The sequence below is a fragment of the Contarinia nasturtii genome, unplaced genomic scaffold (genome assembly GCF_009176525.2).
Source record: "Contarinia nasturtii isolate CC-2019 unplaced genomic scaffold, AAFC_CNas_1.1 Cnas_scaffold_1964, whole genome shotgun sequence".
NCBI classification, from domain to species: Eukaryota; Metazoa; Arthropoda; class Insecta; order Diptera; family Cecidomyiidae; genus Contarinia; species Contarinia nasturtii.
The window spans coordinates 270,831-289,850 of record NW_022199294.1 but is presented as its reverse complement, the minus strand read 5'-3'; the positions used below and the strand labels follow the sequence as shown (position 1 = coordinate 289,850).

Below are 19,020 nucleotides of genomic sequence, written 5' to 3'. Positions count from 1 at the left end.
TCTATAGAAACCGATTTTTGTATGGCGCATGCGCGAAATGACGTGATTTTTTCGAAGATCGTTCCATTTTGGACATGTGTCGGTTGGAAAATGAGCGATCGTTTGAAAGAATAGTCAGTCGATCGTCAGCCGTTGAACTGGGAACAGAACTTTTGCTGTCTCATCTCCAATTAACCTCAATTCAATTTTTATCCGTACAAAATGACTTTTTGTACATTTCTAATAATTTTATCAATAATCAATTCTTCTGAAGCGCAAAAAATTATCAAATTTGGTGAGAATCACATTTATTTAAAGCGTTTCTGCGTAGAAAATTAAGAGAAAATGTGACCAAAAAAATATTTCATTCAAATTGTGGGTTCGGTCAAGTTCGTCTGTGTTTGCGATAAAAATAGAATCGTCGTTCGTTAGTTGTATTGCCGACTACTACTCACTATTCCGGGTTATAGAAAACATAATTTTTCTTTCGTGTGACATGAAAAGCGATTTTCGTTGTTTTCTTTTCACTTTGTTTTTGCTATGGTTATTTTGAAAGTTTGTTGCTATTTTAAAAAAAAAGCGACAGTTGTTTCTAAATAAAACGTGATGCGCACGTCAATGAACTACCCTGAATGATTCAGTCAATTTCCCTGATCTTATTTTTTTACTTTCCCTTTTTTTCCTTGATAAACAGGTGTATTTCTCAATGCGAACGATGTGGAGTCGTTGGAATTGTTTAACATTGCAATTTTGCGTCAAAATGCATTCAATACGCAATTTCGTTTGGAACCAATAATCAAAAAAATTGAATCAATTGACGGATTTCAGGCTGAACAAAAAGGTAATCATGAAATTTTGAAATCACAATCAATCATTTTGATTAATCTCGTTGATTGCATTGTAGTTTGTGAAATGGTTGAATCAGGTGCTGTTGCAATTATCGGTCCGAAATCATATGAAATTGCTGATGTAGTTGCGTCAATTTGTAATGAACTAAACATTCCACATCTTGTGAGCTATCATCGTACACCAGAAATCAATAAAAATCCATATCACATGTTTACGCGTAATATTCATCCAGATACAAAATTATTGGCAAAAGCACTAGTCGATACCATGCAAAATTATCAATGGACTCGATTTGCTATCATTTATGACAGTGACGAAGCTTTAATTCGTTTGAATGGCATTTTGGAAATGTTTACAATTGCTGCAAAATCAGTGACAGTGCATAAATTAACCGGCAAAGATATGATCAAACATATATTAAAGGACATCACAAAGGCAATGGAAAGTCATGTGATTATTGATTGCAGCATTGAAAATATCGCCGAAATATTCAAACAAGGATTAGACGTGAAAATGAACGAGCACATGGTATGAATGTTGGACTCAATGAAAGTCATGTACTTAGATTTTTATTTTATTTTAGTTTTTTTTCATTACGATGCCCGATGGTCATACAATAAATATACCTGAATTGGTTAATTATAATACATCCAACATAAGGGCCATACGATTGATGGCTTCAGAAGATGTTGAAGCAATGAATATCATTGACCAATGGAAGAAAACTAAAAAATATTTTAATGCCGAACAGTCAATTGCTGCAGAACAAGTATATGCACCAAATAAATTGAAAGTAAGTAATTTTAAGGCATTGAGTTTCATCATGATATGATTATGTTCGTGATATTTTCAGCTTGAGGCAGCTCTGATTAGAGACGCAATTACAGTTGTATACAGTGCATTGCAGGAGAGGAAATTATATCGAAAAATAAATGAGCCACCAACAAGATGTGATTTAATCGATCCTTATGGAGCTGCTCAAAATTGGCAATACGGTAGTGAACTTCTACAAAATATTGACGTATGTAGTGATCAATTAGTATTTTACATTCAATTAAACCGAAGTAATTTCGATTCCATCTCATTTTCGCAGAACAAAATTGCCATGGGAATAACGGGTCCAATAAGATTTGATCAATATTATAAAACGCGCGAAGATTTCTCTATGGACATCGTTGAGTATAGTCAATCGGAAAATAGCTTCAAAAGAGTAAATGGATGGAATGCAATTGAAGGACTGAAGGAACCTCGTAAAAATGAAGTGGTGAAACCAATAAAAATGGAAGGTCAACATTTTCGTGTTGTCACCGTCGAAGTTGAACCCTATTTGACTGTAAAGAAAGGCACTCATCAAGGAAATGAACGTTACGAAGGATTTGTTAAGGTATTACTTCTTCATCCTTCACCATGTTTGGCTGTCGTATTCATTGACGTTTTCTCTCATATAATCTTAAAGGATTTTATGGATGAAATTGCAAACACGAAAAAGTTTACATATGAACTGTATTTATCACCCGGAAACCAACATGGCAAACATAATCACATCACCGGCAGGTAAATCATGATAAATATTTCAACCTTCTACCGATTGTAAAACTATAATTGATCACTTTTTCTTTGGCGGACGCAGATGGGATGGAATCGTTGGTGAACTATTGCGCGGCGTGAGCATATTAACCAAGTTCAATAAGATTATTATGCCTATTAAGTCATAATTTCTTCTATTTGTTTTCAGAAAGCCCAATTCGCCATTTGCGATTTTACCATTACACACGAACGAATGACAGCCATAGATTTTTCTAGTCCTTTCATGTCGTTAGGTTTGACGCATATTTTTTCAATTGTTAATTTTTACATAACTCGCTTCTATTTCTCATTGTTTTTGTCCTTGTTCCCTTTCTCTTGCTCTCAGGTATAAGTATATTGTACTATAAGAAAGAAGACAAAGCACCTGGATTATTGAATTTTTTGCAGCCTCTCTCTACGAAAGTGTGGCTTTATACGTTAACAGCTCTTCTATGTGTATCGATTGCAGCCTACTTTCTGGCCAAGTATTTAAAAAATTGTCGAATATATCCTTGTTATCAAATGGATTCTCAATGGATAATATTCTTTTACAGGATAACAAGCGCTGACTGGTTGGCTCCTCATCCATGCGACGAAGATCCGGAAGAATTGGAAAATATTTGGAATATGCACAATTGTATATGGTTAACTGTGGGATCAATTATGCAGCAAGGATGTGATATCCTGCCAAAAGGAATTCCAAGCCGGTTAGCAACTGCGTCATGGTGGTTTTTTGCTTTGATTGTGACTTCTTCATATACTGCAAATATGGCGGCTTTCTTAACCAAACAACAAATGGAGGAAAGTTTTAAAAATGTTGCTGATTTGGCAAAAGAAACGAAGATTAAGTATGGTCTCATGTCAGGCGGAAGTACCGAGGAATTTTTCAAAGTAAGTAGATTTTTGCTATGACATTGTCGTTCTTTGCCGAAAACGGCATCCCAGTGCAACAGTAGTAATGACATTTACAGAACTAGCTTGAAAGTTGTTCAGTATCTTTGAGTAATAATCAACTTCAAAGCAAATATACGAAAACATAGCCCCAATCAATTCGTTCTCGTGTACAATATCCTGTTTCAGTCGGTTTTTATGTGTAAATGGGATAAATTGCATGCTTTAAAAGTTTTTTTTATTTAATAGTTGGTTCCATGCGGTTCCATGAGTGATATTGGATGGAGTTTATGAGTAGATTGTGTCACATAGTCTCATTGTTTATAATCGATCAACATTTATTGTATTTTCATAGGCGAATCGGAAGCGTTGAATCTTCTGTCTCCGTGTATTTTTTGGATGATCAAGTTATTTATCTCTAATTTGAATCAAAAATCAATTGTAATTTTAATTGAAGAGTATTTTGTTCTATCAAACACACATTTTAGTACCTATAAACAATGAGGTTATGTGACACTATCTAGTGAAATCCCCGGAAAACGGCGAAAAACAAAAACAGAGTATAATTAGTCATATTTTTCGCCCATTGATTCAAGAATTCAAATGATTCAATCTATCAGAAGATGTGGGCACGAATGGAGCACAACCCAGATGTATTTGTTGAAACCAACAATAAGGGAGTTCTGAGAGTGAAACAAAGTGAAGGTTCTTATGCTTTTCTGATGGAATCGGCGACCATTGACTATGAGGTACAAAGAGAGTGTGGAAAACTTATACGCGTTGGCGGTTTGCTAAATTCGGCACAATACGGAGTGGGTATGCCAAAATGTATGTACTGCACGACTTTATTCGATTTGCATTGAAATTTAAATAAAAAAATGTAATCTTTAAAAGCCAGCCCATTCCGCGACCATTTCAATGAGGCAATTTTGGATCTAAAGGAACGTCGTATAATTCACAATTTAAAAGAAAAATGGTGGAAAACACTAAACTATAAGGAACAAAATGGTGAAAAATTGAATTGCCCGATCGTGGAAGAGGCGAATGATTCAGATGACCCAGATCTTGACGTAGAACATATATTGGGCGTGTTTATCGTTCTAATGTCTGGCATTGGGATTGCGATTTTCGTTGGCATTTTGGAATTTCTGTGGAACGTTCGAAAAGTATCAGTTGCATTAAAGGTAATTTTATTTGAGGCGTTGAATTGATTTCAAAATGCTAATTAGTTTAATTGCAATCTTCTACGTGTGTGTAATATTCAATTTTTAGATCACACCATCCGAAGCGTTTCGTCAAGAATTGCTGTTTGCATGCAAAGTATGGTTGAGCCGAAAGCCGGTCTTGGAACAACAACAAGAATCGCAATCGTTATCATCGTTCGATTCATCAGGGAAAAAATAAAAAAAGATACAAATTCGAATAAAAATTATTATTTATTTTGCCCATTGCTAACTTGAAATGATACAATCCACTTGAATTAAAGATATTTTAACGCAATGCACTAACATACATGAAATGTGGCAAGCAACGCACCGTGCGCGCAATTAAATACATATAAAAAATCAACATGCGCGCTCAAACAATCCGAAATGACGAACATGAAATCAAGAATGCAAACGACATAATTGCCGGATGTAATGTAAAATTAACAACAAATAATAAATGTAAAACGGAATAAATTGATACAGATAGGCGCATAGTGCATAGTGTTTTTTTTTTATATATTTCGCTCAATTTTAAATGGAGAAACTTCATGTAGTGAATCGACAATGATGATTGTTTTTAATGGGCCTAGTAACGAAAAAGAGTGAAGGAGATATCCAAATATACTGACTGAAAAAGACTCACTTTTATCTATTGAAATCAAACGGATTTTGTATTGTATATACTCTTGTGCATGGTAATGCCTTTTGATAAAAATGCCCTGATAAGAATTATGAACCCCTTTTTTTAAACACAAATGAGAGAGTTATGAATACGGTGAAAAAAACGGCTTCTGTTGTCATATTAAGGACCATAACGTTTTTGCGTGATTTTAACCCCTTTTGTATCCAGTTGCAGATGCCATATCCTGTAATGCATTTGAAGTCAACAACACAAATGGATTTGAATTTGAATATATTTGGTCTCAGTCAAAAGATACATTTGAATAGGATTTTTTTTTTGGTTCACCACAAGCGAACATTTGTGAACGACGAAAATAAAATGACACTCAAGATTATAATTCATTTTCTGCGTTTCTGCTTATCTAAATGATTGTCGATTATACAAAAGAGAAACCAAGCGAAATGGATGGACTAATTATCGTTTTACATTTTTATATCATATTTTATGTCGTCTTTTTATTTCTCGCTGCAGTCGTGTAGGTGCAAAAATTGTTTATAATTTCTTTCTGCTCGTTTGTATTTTATCAACAAAATTCCGACAATCAACCTCATGACGAATGAAGAATTGATGCATTCACATTATTACGACTTAAAACAAAAGCAAAAATGCTGAAGAATGTATGTATATTTTGCATTTTTATTGCAATATTGTATGTTCTCATCATATATTCAGTCTATTTCAGTTAATTCGTTCTGCACCCGAAACTCTATTCATCATTACATTTTCTCCCATTTTAAATTGGCGATACAATTTTTTTTATTGTTTGATTCAAATAGCAATTATGCAATAATTTAATGGCCACACTGTAATACGAAATTAACACACATTCGACATTAAAAAAAATTGTACGATGTTTCGTTTAAACGCAATTATTTGCAGACGACGAGTTCATTTTTCAAATTTTCAACATCGACAACGCATCAAGATAGTGTTACTTTTGTACAGCACATTTATCAAAGACGGAAACACACACGTGAAACATAAAAAACACAATATTACATCTGTCAATTCAAATATGCAACATAGAATGATTTTATTGTTTCAGTTTCAACGAAAAATAAAACACATCAACTTTTGAGCGGACGAAAGAAAGGACATAAACGTACAGACAGACAATTATATGCGTGTTAAATGCAATTACGGAATGATGTGCGAGCGCGCGCGCGATTATTATTTCATTCATTGAATTCATATGTGTAGTTTTTGAAATGGCACTTGCGCTCGGCGTTATTTCAACAACCAAATTCTTCAAATGTACGTTCTATAACAATCAGTTTATGCAATCACAACCATTTTCTTAATTCGATGGATTTTGTTTTCCTTTCATTGTTAAAGCTGTCCATAGATCAATATCAGATTTGAGAATTCGGCGACCAGCGACGATAATGAACGGTTTCAGTCAAGTAATATTAAATTAACGATTCGGTATACTTTGAATGTCTCAAAATTCACTCTAACGAAGGACTAACATTGATGAAAACGTAAATGCAACGACGGTATGTGGTTTACGCAACATAATCTTTTAAAAAGGATAGAAAAACCACAAAAACAGTGTAGAAACATATAATGCAAACCAAATAAATTGGCATTCGGTGAAATGTTGAAGTGGAAAATAAGGGGGTTGAGAATAAAACGAAAGAGATTTTTGTTGAATTGTTGTTTACTGTTAACAATTTTATCGATGGTTTTAAAATTGCGAACAATGCGCTTGTTTTGGGTTCGAAAACAATGCACAATTGAGAAGAAAATGTGTCTACTTCTATTGTTTCGAAAATGTGAATCTTAGTGCAATGATAGAGATAGAGAGACAGGCGGGAGAGGAGAACAGAGTGGGCTGTATGTTTATTGAGAGCTAACCGCAGTCTGACACATTTCAAAGAGCGTGGCGCCATAGACATACATGCTATTTATCTATTGTTTTATCGCAACACCGACACCGATGCCGATGCTGTTGCTGTGTTTTTTCCTCTTCGTCTCATGTTTAACCATAAAATTGGCCAATTCAATGTTTGGTTCGGAAAATAGACACACGCAAAGCAAACGCGCTCGCGTACGGAAAATGGGTTGGACGATGTCATTGCTTATTGCATTCAAAGATTTATGACTGTAACGGTTACAGTGGTTTCTATTTTTATCGAATCCTTCGTGTTTGGCATGGAATTGAATTGGTTCTTTTGTTGGTCGTTGATTGAATAGCCTTTCCTTTGCATTTGCAAATAATAATAGATACCATTGTTGACGTTTGAATAAAAGAATGAATTAATCGATGTTCTCTACGAAAGAGAGAGAGAGCAAAAAAAACCATTATAGAGTCAATTAAAGAGGAGCAACTCCATTAGAGTACCAATTTTGGTAAAACCCATAAACTCATTTATAGTCGGGAATCGTAAAAAAAACCCATAGAAAATGGTTTTGAAAAGTCATGTAAAAATTGAAAAGCTGTACAAAACTTGTGCGATGTCCATTTTTCTATTGTCCGACCGATGCTTTGATTTGTCTAAAAACCAGCGCATTTGATTAAGTCAAAAACTATAATAGAAATCGATATAAAACAAACGACGCTATAAAAGCAAAGATCGATCGCACTTAAAATGGAGATTTTTATCTAACAATTCAATCATTTTTTTATTGAATTCATCTCGCTTCAAGTTGTTATAAGTGACTTAAGTCTGGTTTTTATTGGCCAAATCTATCGACGATCAGATATTTTATGCATTTTTCATTTCGCCTCTTATGTCTTCCGATTTCGAAACATTAACTCACTCATAAACAAATCCAAAACGATAAAATGGCCCGTTAAAAGATAACACCGAAAAATAAGGCAAAACGAGATCTAAATTAAATGCGACACCATTCGGATATAATTTTGATAGTTTGGTATTCGATGTGAGATAAGGTGACATTCCAATCGAAATTTCATTCAAATTGTCGAAAGAAGACCACAAAAAATACATGGTTTTGGTCAATGAAAGAATCTCTCTATTCGACCCAATGATGATAAGATAGAATGAGATAAAGTGCAAAACAAGTCTATTTTCGACTATTTCTTTTTCATTACTTTTTGTCAGTTCAAAGAGATAAGAGCAGAGAAATGGTTCCAATTGAAGAAAAAGAAAACAATTTAATTCACTTCCTTTTCCCTCTGAATTTTCGTTTTTGTTTTGATCGCACATTCTGAAAATAGTAAGAATTATTAAACTACCATACAAAGTCAAAGAAATGTTTAATGAAACTCTCCATTCTTGATTCAAAAGCAATGGTAATGACAATATATTTAAATTTATTTGCCTCCTATCTCAATTAATTATTTACATGTCGAAATATTAGCTTCGGATAACCCAAAACGGACTGTTTGTGGTTGAATGTTTTATAATATGGTTCTTTCACACTTGGCGCGAATGTTTTACGGTGCGCGCGCCTGATCGGAACAGCACCAAATGCAAAACACACGAAAGGAAAAACGAAAGACGACGTGAATTGATATCAAAACAGGAATGCGTTTGAATGTTGCGCCTTTCCATAAAGTCTTCAGGTACTTTTTGTTCTTTCTTCTTTTTTTTTTGGTTATTTAATTTATATTGCCATTTAGTCAAACAAAATGTTTTTAGTGTTAAAAGATTTAATTTCTCTTAATGAAATATTTAGATTTGTTTGTTGTGTTTTCGTTCGTTATTTAAGATTGTCTCGATTTTTTTTTTCAATATCGGAGCTCGGTGTGTTGGTAATCTTGGTGCATTTCACAACACTTTATTGGTAGATACAATACGATGGTCTCTTTTATTTTGTTTCTTTTGTGCCGATAAAAGCCGTAACTTGACTTTGACACACACGATGAACCCATATATCTCACAATCCTTGAAGCATTCTCGACTTCCCTCTCTCGCTCTGTATCTCTCGCATTTCGTGTGCATTTAGAATGGTCGAAATCCGAAAATGGATAGAGAATGAAAGAAACCATTAAATTGAGGAAATTTAAAAGTGATTTCATGTTAAAGTGCGCAAAGTATCGATGATATCGGATTAAATATTTGGTCACGTGGCCGGTTTCGTTTGAGTGTTGGTTCTTCTCTTTGAATAAAATAAAATAAAAATACAAAATTCAATGCACATTTTTCATTCATCGATTCAAGCGGTCCGAATGAATGAAGCACAAAATAAAGGTCGAACAAGCGAGCGGAATGCAATCGGTGTTTGAGATTTTTCGGTCAAATGGCTTTAAATCGATCGATCGTTTGCAACAAAATCATTAAGATTGATGTGGAGGAAATGAAATCAAGATTAACATCAAAACCAGAAACAAATGTTTATTTCTTACTTATTTCCGTAAAACTCTGACTCCGCTTCAATTTAAAAGAACACCAATTAAAACCATTGGTTAATGTTGAAATTACACCTTACCGTTACATCCAATTTTCCATGCAATGATTAAAGTAAAAATGAAGAACATCTGAACAAAATTATCGGCCCGCGCACACATTTATCAACTTTTATTGTCCTTTATTATATCATTTGTTCTATCTCTGTCTCTTTCTTAATTGTTGGTGTCGGAAAAATGTCGTTTGCAATCAACAATTATAATACAGAATGCAGGTGCACACTTTTCCAATTCGTATCAATCTATAAGCCGATAACAATTATTTTCTTGGCATTTTCAACCATAAACCGACCATTTATCGACTTTTATTTATTGGCATTCGTTGGCTTAAGCGCACACTTTATTGCCCACTTACCAATTTGAAATATACCGTAAATTATTATGATTTTCCTTTTCTCCTTCTCTAGTTCGCCCCGGCTCGCCCTGTATCTTACAAAACTAGGATGTGGCATAGACATGAGTCCCAGCTAATTTGATGTTATTACCATTAAATTATTGAATGAAAATACAACAGTTGTGGACGATGTTAAGCAAATTAAATGTCGAACAACAAGATGAAAGGCAGTTTTATTGTCAGTGCTGTGCGCGGTGACAAATTTATTCGATGGTATCACCGTGCGTTGGGTATCGGATAACAAGTCAACCCTGAAATACTCAAATTTCACATTTTTTCAAATTTCCCTCGATTAATCTTCAATGATAAAAATCCAAACACACTTTTGATGTAGCTATACAAAAAAAAAAGCTAATTCGTTTGATAATCTTGAAACGGTCTGTTTTCTTTTTTTTTTTTAAATATAAAACAACAATCTAGAATGAGTTCGGATTTGAAAATGAATGCGTAATATTTTAGATGTGATACAAATACTCAAGTGACACAATTTTTTTTGGACACACAACACTAATAGCTCATAAGTAGCTCGATTGTTATCGCACACAACGATGGTATTTATCACCAACCCGCAAAAAGCATGTGCTCACACAACTCTATTTTGATCTGATAAGGCTGATGTGCATTTCAATCGATGTGTTTTTGATTTAAAAGCAAAGCCAGTGGAAATGGGTTTCGGATTACGCAATTGTTAAAAGTTGTTTGTACACACTTTCAAAGCGTTTATCAATGCTTGAAATCAAAAAGGGAATCTGAATATGCTCATATGGAACATTTTAATAATTTTTAAACCATATGTTGTACTTCTATGATACACAACATTTCCGTTATTTTTTTACTTACTCAATAGACAACAATTTTCGCATCAAACATCTAAAAACTTGGGAAAAAAGATAAAAAAATCGAATCGCCTTCAAGCATCACTTCGTAATGTGATTAACGAAATCATTACAAAATGTGTTAATTTAAAACAATCATAGTGGCAAAATTCACGGCCTCTTGACATTATGCAGTGTAGTTAATCGCAAATTGTTTCTGGATTCCGGTTAGCCGGTTCCACCTTTTCTGTCGTCAAAATGTTTTATTCATTGATTCCGTTGATTTGATCATTAGAAGTTGAAAACTTGACATCGTTCACCCTGCACCGTCATCGATTTCAAAACAAGTCGCCCAATTATATTCATTGTAATCACGTAATTAAAGACGCCCATCACCAGTATCTAATGGCCTAACGATGCTCAATTACAACAATCGTATGGAATTGCATTAAGATTTCGGTCACAGTAGATTGATTTAAATTTTATTTATTAGCTAAATTATGGTGTAATGGCTCTGTCCTTACAACACCTGTACGGGAGAGTGTGTGTGTGTGCAGTGTTCGGTGCAGTAATCACACATGTTTAGAAATGACAATGAAAATTTAATGAGTAAAATCATCAAACAATGTGGTAGCTCAATGAAATGTTCGACATCACATCACATCGTAATTGTCGTGGACGAGTTGTTACACGGTTTTCATTTCAATAATAAATCTCTTTCATTTTCACATTAAAATCATAAACAAATGAAATAAATTAGTTGAAAATGATGAATCGTTTTAAAACAAATCAAAGAGACGACGACAAAAACATTGTCGAATTCGTGCACCAAATTGGTGTCTTTGTCATCTAATTGTTGATTCATTTCAAAGATACGCAACCAAATTAGATGGTAGAATAGAAAAAAATAATAATAAACAATTGTTGGTTCATGCAAGTTCCGTTCGTAGTTTTGAGAATCTCTAATTGAATATGCTGTTTTCGCATAAAAATGGATTGAAATTAGGTTTTTTTTTTTAATGGGGAAAAATTCGAAAAGAATTATGCACAAATTAACGGATTGTTTTTTTAGGTTAAATGCTGTTTGTGGCTTTGTTCTTTGCACACATACAACGATTGAAAATGGGTACAATTTGACCATACAATGACAATAGAATCATTTTTTTAGACTGTGATTTGGCCAAACAAAACAATAAAAATAGAAAAACAAAAATCTCCAAACAACAAAAATGACAACGGAATATATAAAGTCTTGCTAATGGCAAAATAATTAAATAAATTAACAAAATGTTTCCGTTTCGTGTGTTTGATTGTTGGGCCATGGTTGTATACGGATTGTGTTATTGTTGCGGTTACATTATTTGCGTTTATTTCTATTATTATCATTCTATTGTAAAAGAGGTATGTTCAAGATCGAAGGAGAGATAAGGAACGAGTTGAGCAGGGAGTAAACCCAGCCGAAGCAAATCCAAATGGGAAATCTCTGATCGGTCGACGAAAACTGTTCATTATGAACGAGCGCAATGAAAAACACATTTGAATGAAGATAAAAAAAATATGCTAAATATTTTATAAAGTGAATGAAATGCGTTCGACAGCGTCACATTTGTCTGTGCGCCCCTCGCCAGTCATTTAATCTGTACAAACTACTTGCCGACATTATTACGATAAAATTACTTAAATTTGATGGAATTTGAATTTCATTAAACGAACACAACAATAATTATCGCATACATTATACGTATATACGGTTAACGTGCAGTGTTTTGCGTGCATTTCAATTGAATTGCTCACTTTATAGCGTCTGTGTGCGGTACAAAGTTTTGAATTTAATATAAAAAAGGTGATTATCAAGCAATAATTTAAAACAATGCCGCAGCGATCAGTTGAATGGGCCGAAAATGAGAGATAATTCTGAAAAATGAACAAATTTTAGCATAAAAATGCAATTTAAATGTTGTTGCACATAAAATTCAAATTATTAATTCAAAATTACAATTTAGATTATAATTCTATGCTAAACACTGCCTCTGTGGCGTACAAATAACCGAATTAGATATTCATTTTGAATCCATTGAGCTCTTGACATATACAGACCGCACATAGCATATTGTGGACGCATGAAAATACACACAGCCTGAGAATGATTAATGAAACAAATCGAATTGACATTCGTATGCGGTCGAAAAGTCATGAAATGGCATGAGTACCATTTCAAACTCATTATTGCGTAATGATTCATTCGGAGGACGAATGGAAGTGAGCGCGGCAGAGAGAGAAACCAAATGTTATTTTACTCACCGCAAAATCAATTCGGAATGCTGTAGTGCATTGTCGTTGTTGACGGGGGAGTCAAAAAAGCGGTCTCTAAAAGCTATCAATTTATCAAATGTGTCGAGTATATTGTCGATGTTGATATGCGGTTAACATTGCTTAGGCGGTGCAAACATATTAACGTCGCTCTCACTCTCATTCTCTCTCGCATTCTATCGTTGTGTATTTACATGCATTAACACTCCACTTCGGCGACCATTGAAAATGCGATCTAATTTACACAAGACTGACTCGCTCCATACAATCGACCCCACAAAATGATTCGGTTGGTCGTGATGCTGATACTATCCTAATCGAGTAATAAAGCCATTCAAATTATTGTTTTCACTTCCATCCCTTTGCAATTGTTACCAATAAAATCGGATTCATGGCATATTATCCCACGACTACATTTATGATGTGCATTTGAGTAGTTGCTTGCAATTTGTATGCCGATTAGAACAAAATTAGCATTGTTATCGATTCGAATGTGCACGATTTTTCGTAGAAAAACTGAAATTTGAAACAAACCTTGATGCTTCTGCTGCTATTTGATGAAATAAAGAAAAAAAACTCATTGCAATTGAGATGAATGTTATTTTGTTTGTAGATTAAATCAATGCATTTATTAACTACTTAGTTCCCTTTTTGGTTCATTCAGTTGCTGTTCGACACACATAAGTACCGAGTCAAGTTCGTACATGCGTGTTTATCCTCTGTGAGTGTATCATAGCGTTAAATCACCCTCGTCCAATTGTCACGTATTCAACACTTGGTACACTCTCTATCGAATTTGATATATTTGTATACATAGCCGATTACAATTCGTAGCGATGTGTCTGGTGACGGTTCATCGCTCAATCCAAATAAATCGTCGCAACAATAAACATTAAAACACAATAATTCACCCCTCAAATCGTAGTTCAAATGGAAATCCATTACATACACCGAAACATGCCATTTTCAAATCTAAATGGGATTGTAAATTGCTCGATATGACAATAGGATTTAGTTTATTTGATTGTTCAAAACTGATTCGGTTTCATGAATTTTACAGTTGCAAACAAATTCCAAGGATTTTTCATAGTTTATATTTTCAAATTGAATCATGATTGAAATTATGACGGATCATTTTTTTATTTTTAAAATTTTAACAGTTCGTCCATCGTTTGAATCAGTTGACAGTTTATTATCCGATTGAGAAAAAAAATGCACAAAAAAGGAATCAAATATGTTACATTGAAAGAGAAATATAGAAAAGGGAGAGAGAAGCGCAAAAACGAAGTAGGAGAAAGAGCGCGATAAATATGATTCGGTACTAAGTAGACCATATTGGTATCATATTACCCTCTAATGTGATGTCCAATTTTTTATAAATCCGGTGACGGATCACACTTTATCGGATTTGGAAAGGAAAAAAATCAGGTTTTTCAGCGAAACATGTAGCTTATGAGTCATTGTTTCATTTTAAATTCTCCGATTATGATTCATGCTTCAAATTGAAAAAATAGAGAATGATTTTAAAAGAACGATTGAAATGAAATTCATATTACGAACTATTAACTATTTCGAAAATAACAAAAATTAAAGTTAATATCAGTATTACATATTTTGAACCGTGATTTACTGTACGAAGTGCATAATTTTCAGCTGAATAGCATATATCAAAATGAATTTAATCTGCCGTATTGCCCAGATGACGGGTTATACTTGAAATTACAAAATTACATTTGAAACAAGCTCATGAACAAAAGTCCGTAAAACTTGTTAGTGCCATGGGTAATGAAGAGCTCATTATTATGTTAGCAACAGAAAAAAGAGTGAACATTTTTGATTTCGCGCACGTTTTATAACGGAATATGAGCCCAGAGTCTTGTTTTATTTCAGATTATTTTTTTCCAACGCTGAGTTTCGAGTGGAAAGAAATGAAAAAGTGTGTATGGTTTAACTTTTGTTTATAAGTCATGACTATATGGTTGAAGATAGGAATTCTTTTCTCCGAAGGAAAAATCCCATCGTGAATATGTATTAATAACATAACAAATAGTTCTTTCGAACAATAATCAGTGGCTGGTTGATGAGGTGAAAGCGGCAGAAAGAAAGATTGGATTCAGAAACAGATGAATTGGCCCAGAATGAGGTAGTCGGTCTATTACGAATGGAAGGCGATGTAAAATCTTATTAAAATACAGCCACGTGTAGGACATGCCAATTCCGAATGCTATTTTTACCGTTGTAATACATAATAATACTTGAGCATCTGATGTGATGCCATTTTGCACCGAATGCCAATCGTGATTGACATGAAAAGCACAAAAATACATTTCTCGAAATGTTGCATGTAAAAGCAATCAAATTGCACGAAATTTATGCAAAGAATTTTCCATTTCGAATCCGAATCGGGCATTTGTTTTTGTTTGACAATGTGCTTTTTTTTTTTAATAAACTCATCACGTATGTACATTCCACGTTTACTCAATCACATCCTTTTGCGTGCTTTTATTGAATGATGATGGATGCTTTCGATGTTGTGATATGTATAAATTTCGAAACGAATTCAAAAATCGGAAAATTCCAATCATTTTCGCAATCGACAAGGGAGAGTGATATGTATGGCGACAAGTTGTAAATTAAAGCGATGATATGCATGTAAAATAATTTGAATTTGATTGCAAATTTATCGAAATCTGATGATGAAAAACCATTCTATATTGACAAGAATCGAAACACTTTGCATTTTTGGTATGTATGTGAGTGTTAAAATTTGCACACATTTTTGCTGTCGTCAAAAATCGAACCTTCAGGGAAGCGACACGTACCGAGCTCAATCAGCTACAGCTAGATAACCGAAATTTATGATGAAATTGTCATAAGTGCCAACAAAAATTCCCGGGAGTTTTATGTTATTCATGAGTTGAGCTGACGATCAGAAAAACCAACGTCAAACTTCCTTGACAATCTTTTTTTTTCATTATTTCATCGAAAATTATATGCATTTTATTTAATTCACACACACGTTTTATAAGCATAAAAAATAGTGTTTTTTATATTATTTTATTCACCAATGTAAATGATCAAATCTTTTTCAATCCATCCAAAAATACTAAAAAAGAACGAAATAAAAATCTTTTAAATAAAAAATTATTACAAAAAAGGCGGAAATAAATAGCGTGCATTTTTCTCTGTGTCGTGTGTTCCATGTTAATTTTAATGACAATAATTGAATCTAATGGAAGTGATAAAACTTCCATTTTCAGTTGCTAAAATGGAAAGAGAAAGAAAAAAGAAATATTACGCGCCCGCTTCCCATGCTCGCGTATATTTTCATGTGATTTTAACGCTGTTAACAAGATGAGCACAGCGAATGAGATGCTGTTTGAAGTGAAATTTAAATGGTTCTGATTCGCCACCTCACAAATGCGATGAAAAAGATGTTAAAATTTTCGCATAAATTATTCTTATGTTTTATTCATCAGGATCATTTTTCGTACATAAACACTGTCATTTGCATTATACAGAGGTAAACGTGATGTATTCGGGAAAAAAGTGCTTCTCTCTCCCTCTCTCTGGCTTGGCGCTCACTCATTTCAAACGTCTCATTTTCTTGGATGCTCATTTACGGATGCCATTGGCTGGGTAAAATATCCATTCCTTTCAACACGGATGGGTGTTTTATTTTTTCAAGTGCCACTTACCGCTTTTTTTTGCATCACCCATATCGAGGGTGTTAATAAATTTTTCTTCATCGTTTCGTTTTAAATTCAAACGTAATGGGTCCCATCTCTTTTAATGTTGAATCACAAATTATTATTATCTACATCATAACGCTTGCATACACACACAAACACAAACCATAAATGCAGCCAGCAGTATGCTAATTTATGAATGAGGGTGATGTTGTTAACAAGCAATATAAAAAGCTTTTAAAATTGTATTAACTGGAAGTGTTGAAGCTTTTAAAATATTTAAATCGAAAATTATATGGCTCACCCCATGCTGTTTAGGATGACAAAATGCTCATCATACAAACATTTGCATACATCAACTGTACCACCATCATCATCATCACTGATGATACTAATGCTTAGTGCTCATCGTATCGCATTCATGGGTTGACTTTTCCGCATTTTATAAACAACCATCAACACTGAACATTGTCATCTAGTCCGTGATTTAGCAAATTTTCGCTTGGCCATCGAACGTGATTTGAATATGATAATTGCAATTTCAATCGTCTATCCAAAAATAAACGTAAAAACTTAAAATTTATGGAGTGCATTTCTTGTGTCATTCATAAATGAGCTATATATTTTTTTAAAAGTTGTATTGATATAAATGCAAATCAATTTCAACATAAAATTCATGCAGAAAGTAACATTTAGTTTATCTCTTGCACCTTTTTCGGTGTTATTTATTAAAATACGCTAATTCGTTTTGAAAATAGGAGAGCATAGTGTGAATGTGAATACAAAATAATAATGCACACACGAAACAAACTGGATGGCAAGAGAAAGAGAGAATCGACACAAAACAAACAGAGAGTGAGAGCCAATTTTAATCTGATCTACATAAATATTTCGTTGGTTGTGATTAAAATCAAATAATTTATTTATGGTGCGCATTTTGTTTGCCATAAACACGCGCATACAAAAGCTATACGCTGCCAATCTAAACCGGTACATTTGACTCTTTGCTCGGCTCATTCACAAAACCACAAAATAGCTTATATTTTTCATGTTCATTCTGAAACTGAAATGGAAATCTTATTAGTTCAAACACCTTTTGGATCATTTGCTGCTTCGAGAGCAGCTACAAATCGTGGTCGTCAACACACAAAACATATCTTTTTTTCCATTTTTTTTCGATCAACTACTCTTCGTACTATATACGAACACGTTTCCTGAACTGAACAAAATCTTTTGCATACAGAATACAAAATTTATGTTATTTATATTTAATAAAGCACCATTAAAATGTTGTTAAACACATTTTTTCTTTTAAAATGTCTCAACCAAACGATTTTGTATAAATTACAATATGCCTCATTTTGCCAGTTTCATCTCTTTCGTTTCGCATGTTTTGCGTTGTTGCATCGTGTGTTGGCCAGAATGAAACATTGCAAAATGCTAATGAAGCATATGAAATCTTTCGATTCATTGATTTTGATGCGGTGTTTATTTAATGTTTTAAGTTTTTTTTCTTTTCGATCTGACTTCGTTTAACAAAAGACCGATCGTCATCGCATCAGCGAAATTTACACTTTTATAACGAGCAAATTGTCGAACAAGCTTATCAATTTTCGTGAGCGCTTGAACGAGTTTTTTTTTTAATTTCTCTCTGTCTCTATCTCATTCTGTACAGTCAACGGTACGAATATCGCATCGAATGAATGTGAAGAGCGAAGGATTTTGTTCAAACATTTTAGATTAGTACGTGCTGTTGTTTGTATTTGACTGTTAAAATATGGCTCATCGATAACGAAATCACTAATATGTTTTAACAAAACTTTTTTTTAGACGAATGCAGAAAAAAACTCCTCAGTTCATCGTGTTTCCGCTTTCAATTGCTCTTTTTCGACCTTTTCGTCGGTAATTTTCCCTTCGTTTCATTAAATATTTCTCGTGTAAATTCAACACGAATGTAATTAATTTGGTTGTGAGCTTTCATTGCCTCATTAGAAAGTTTAAGTGTGAAAAATGAATTTGCATGCCAAAAAATGGCTTTGTTTTGACTCGTTCAAAAATCAAAATAAATTTTCGTGTTTTGTGTGCTGATTTAGGATATTAGAAGCGTTCACTTGTGTAAACGATGATGTAGGTAGACACCATTGGATCAACTAAAAAACATGTAGGTCTCTCTGTGGTCATTTTTTGAGTCTCATTGCAATGTTAACACTATTATAGATGTCGGCAATATTAATTGCCGGTCGTGTCACTTTCATCTCTGTC

The 19,020-nt window shown here is 33.6% G+C and overlaps 1 protein-coding gene across 3 annotated transcripts; it reads left to right on the top strand.

The window, feature by feature from the left end:
* The first annotated feature begins 133 nt into the window (after positions 1-133).
* Positions 134-4,987, top strand: LOC116347572 (glutamate receptor ionotropic, kainate 2-like). Of its 3 annotated transcripts, none has more exons than XM_031778223.1 (14): positions 134-274; positions 674-820; positions 884-1,356; positions 1,412-1,621; positions 1,682-1,849; positions 1,922-2,212; positions 2,285-2,382; positions 2,459-2,492; positions 2,564-2,648; positions 2,741-2,879; positions 2,949-3,285; positions 3,906-4,113; positions 4,180-4,469; positions 4,558-4,987. In XM_031778223.1, exons 1-14 carry the CDS (start codon positions 202-204, stop codon positions 4,687-4,689), a joined length of 2,685 nt encoding a protein of 894 aa, XP_031634083.1. In that variant the 5' UTR covers positions 134-201; the 3' UTR covers positions 4,690-4,987. The 3 variants fall into 3 exon arrangements, with proteins under 3 accessions (XP_031634083.1, XP_031634081.1, XP_031634084.1); XM_031778221.1 differs by having other exon boundaries at positions 3,882-4,113; XM_031778224.1 differs by lacking the exon at positions 4,558-4,987 and having other exon boundaries at positions 3,882-4,113; positions 4,184-4,350.
* Positions 4,988-19,020: the final 14,033 nt, after the last annotated feature.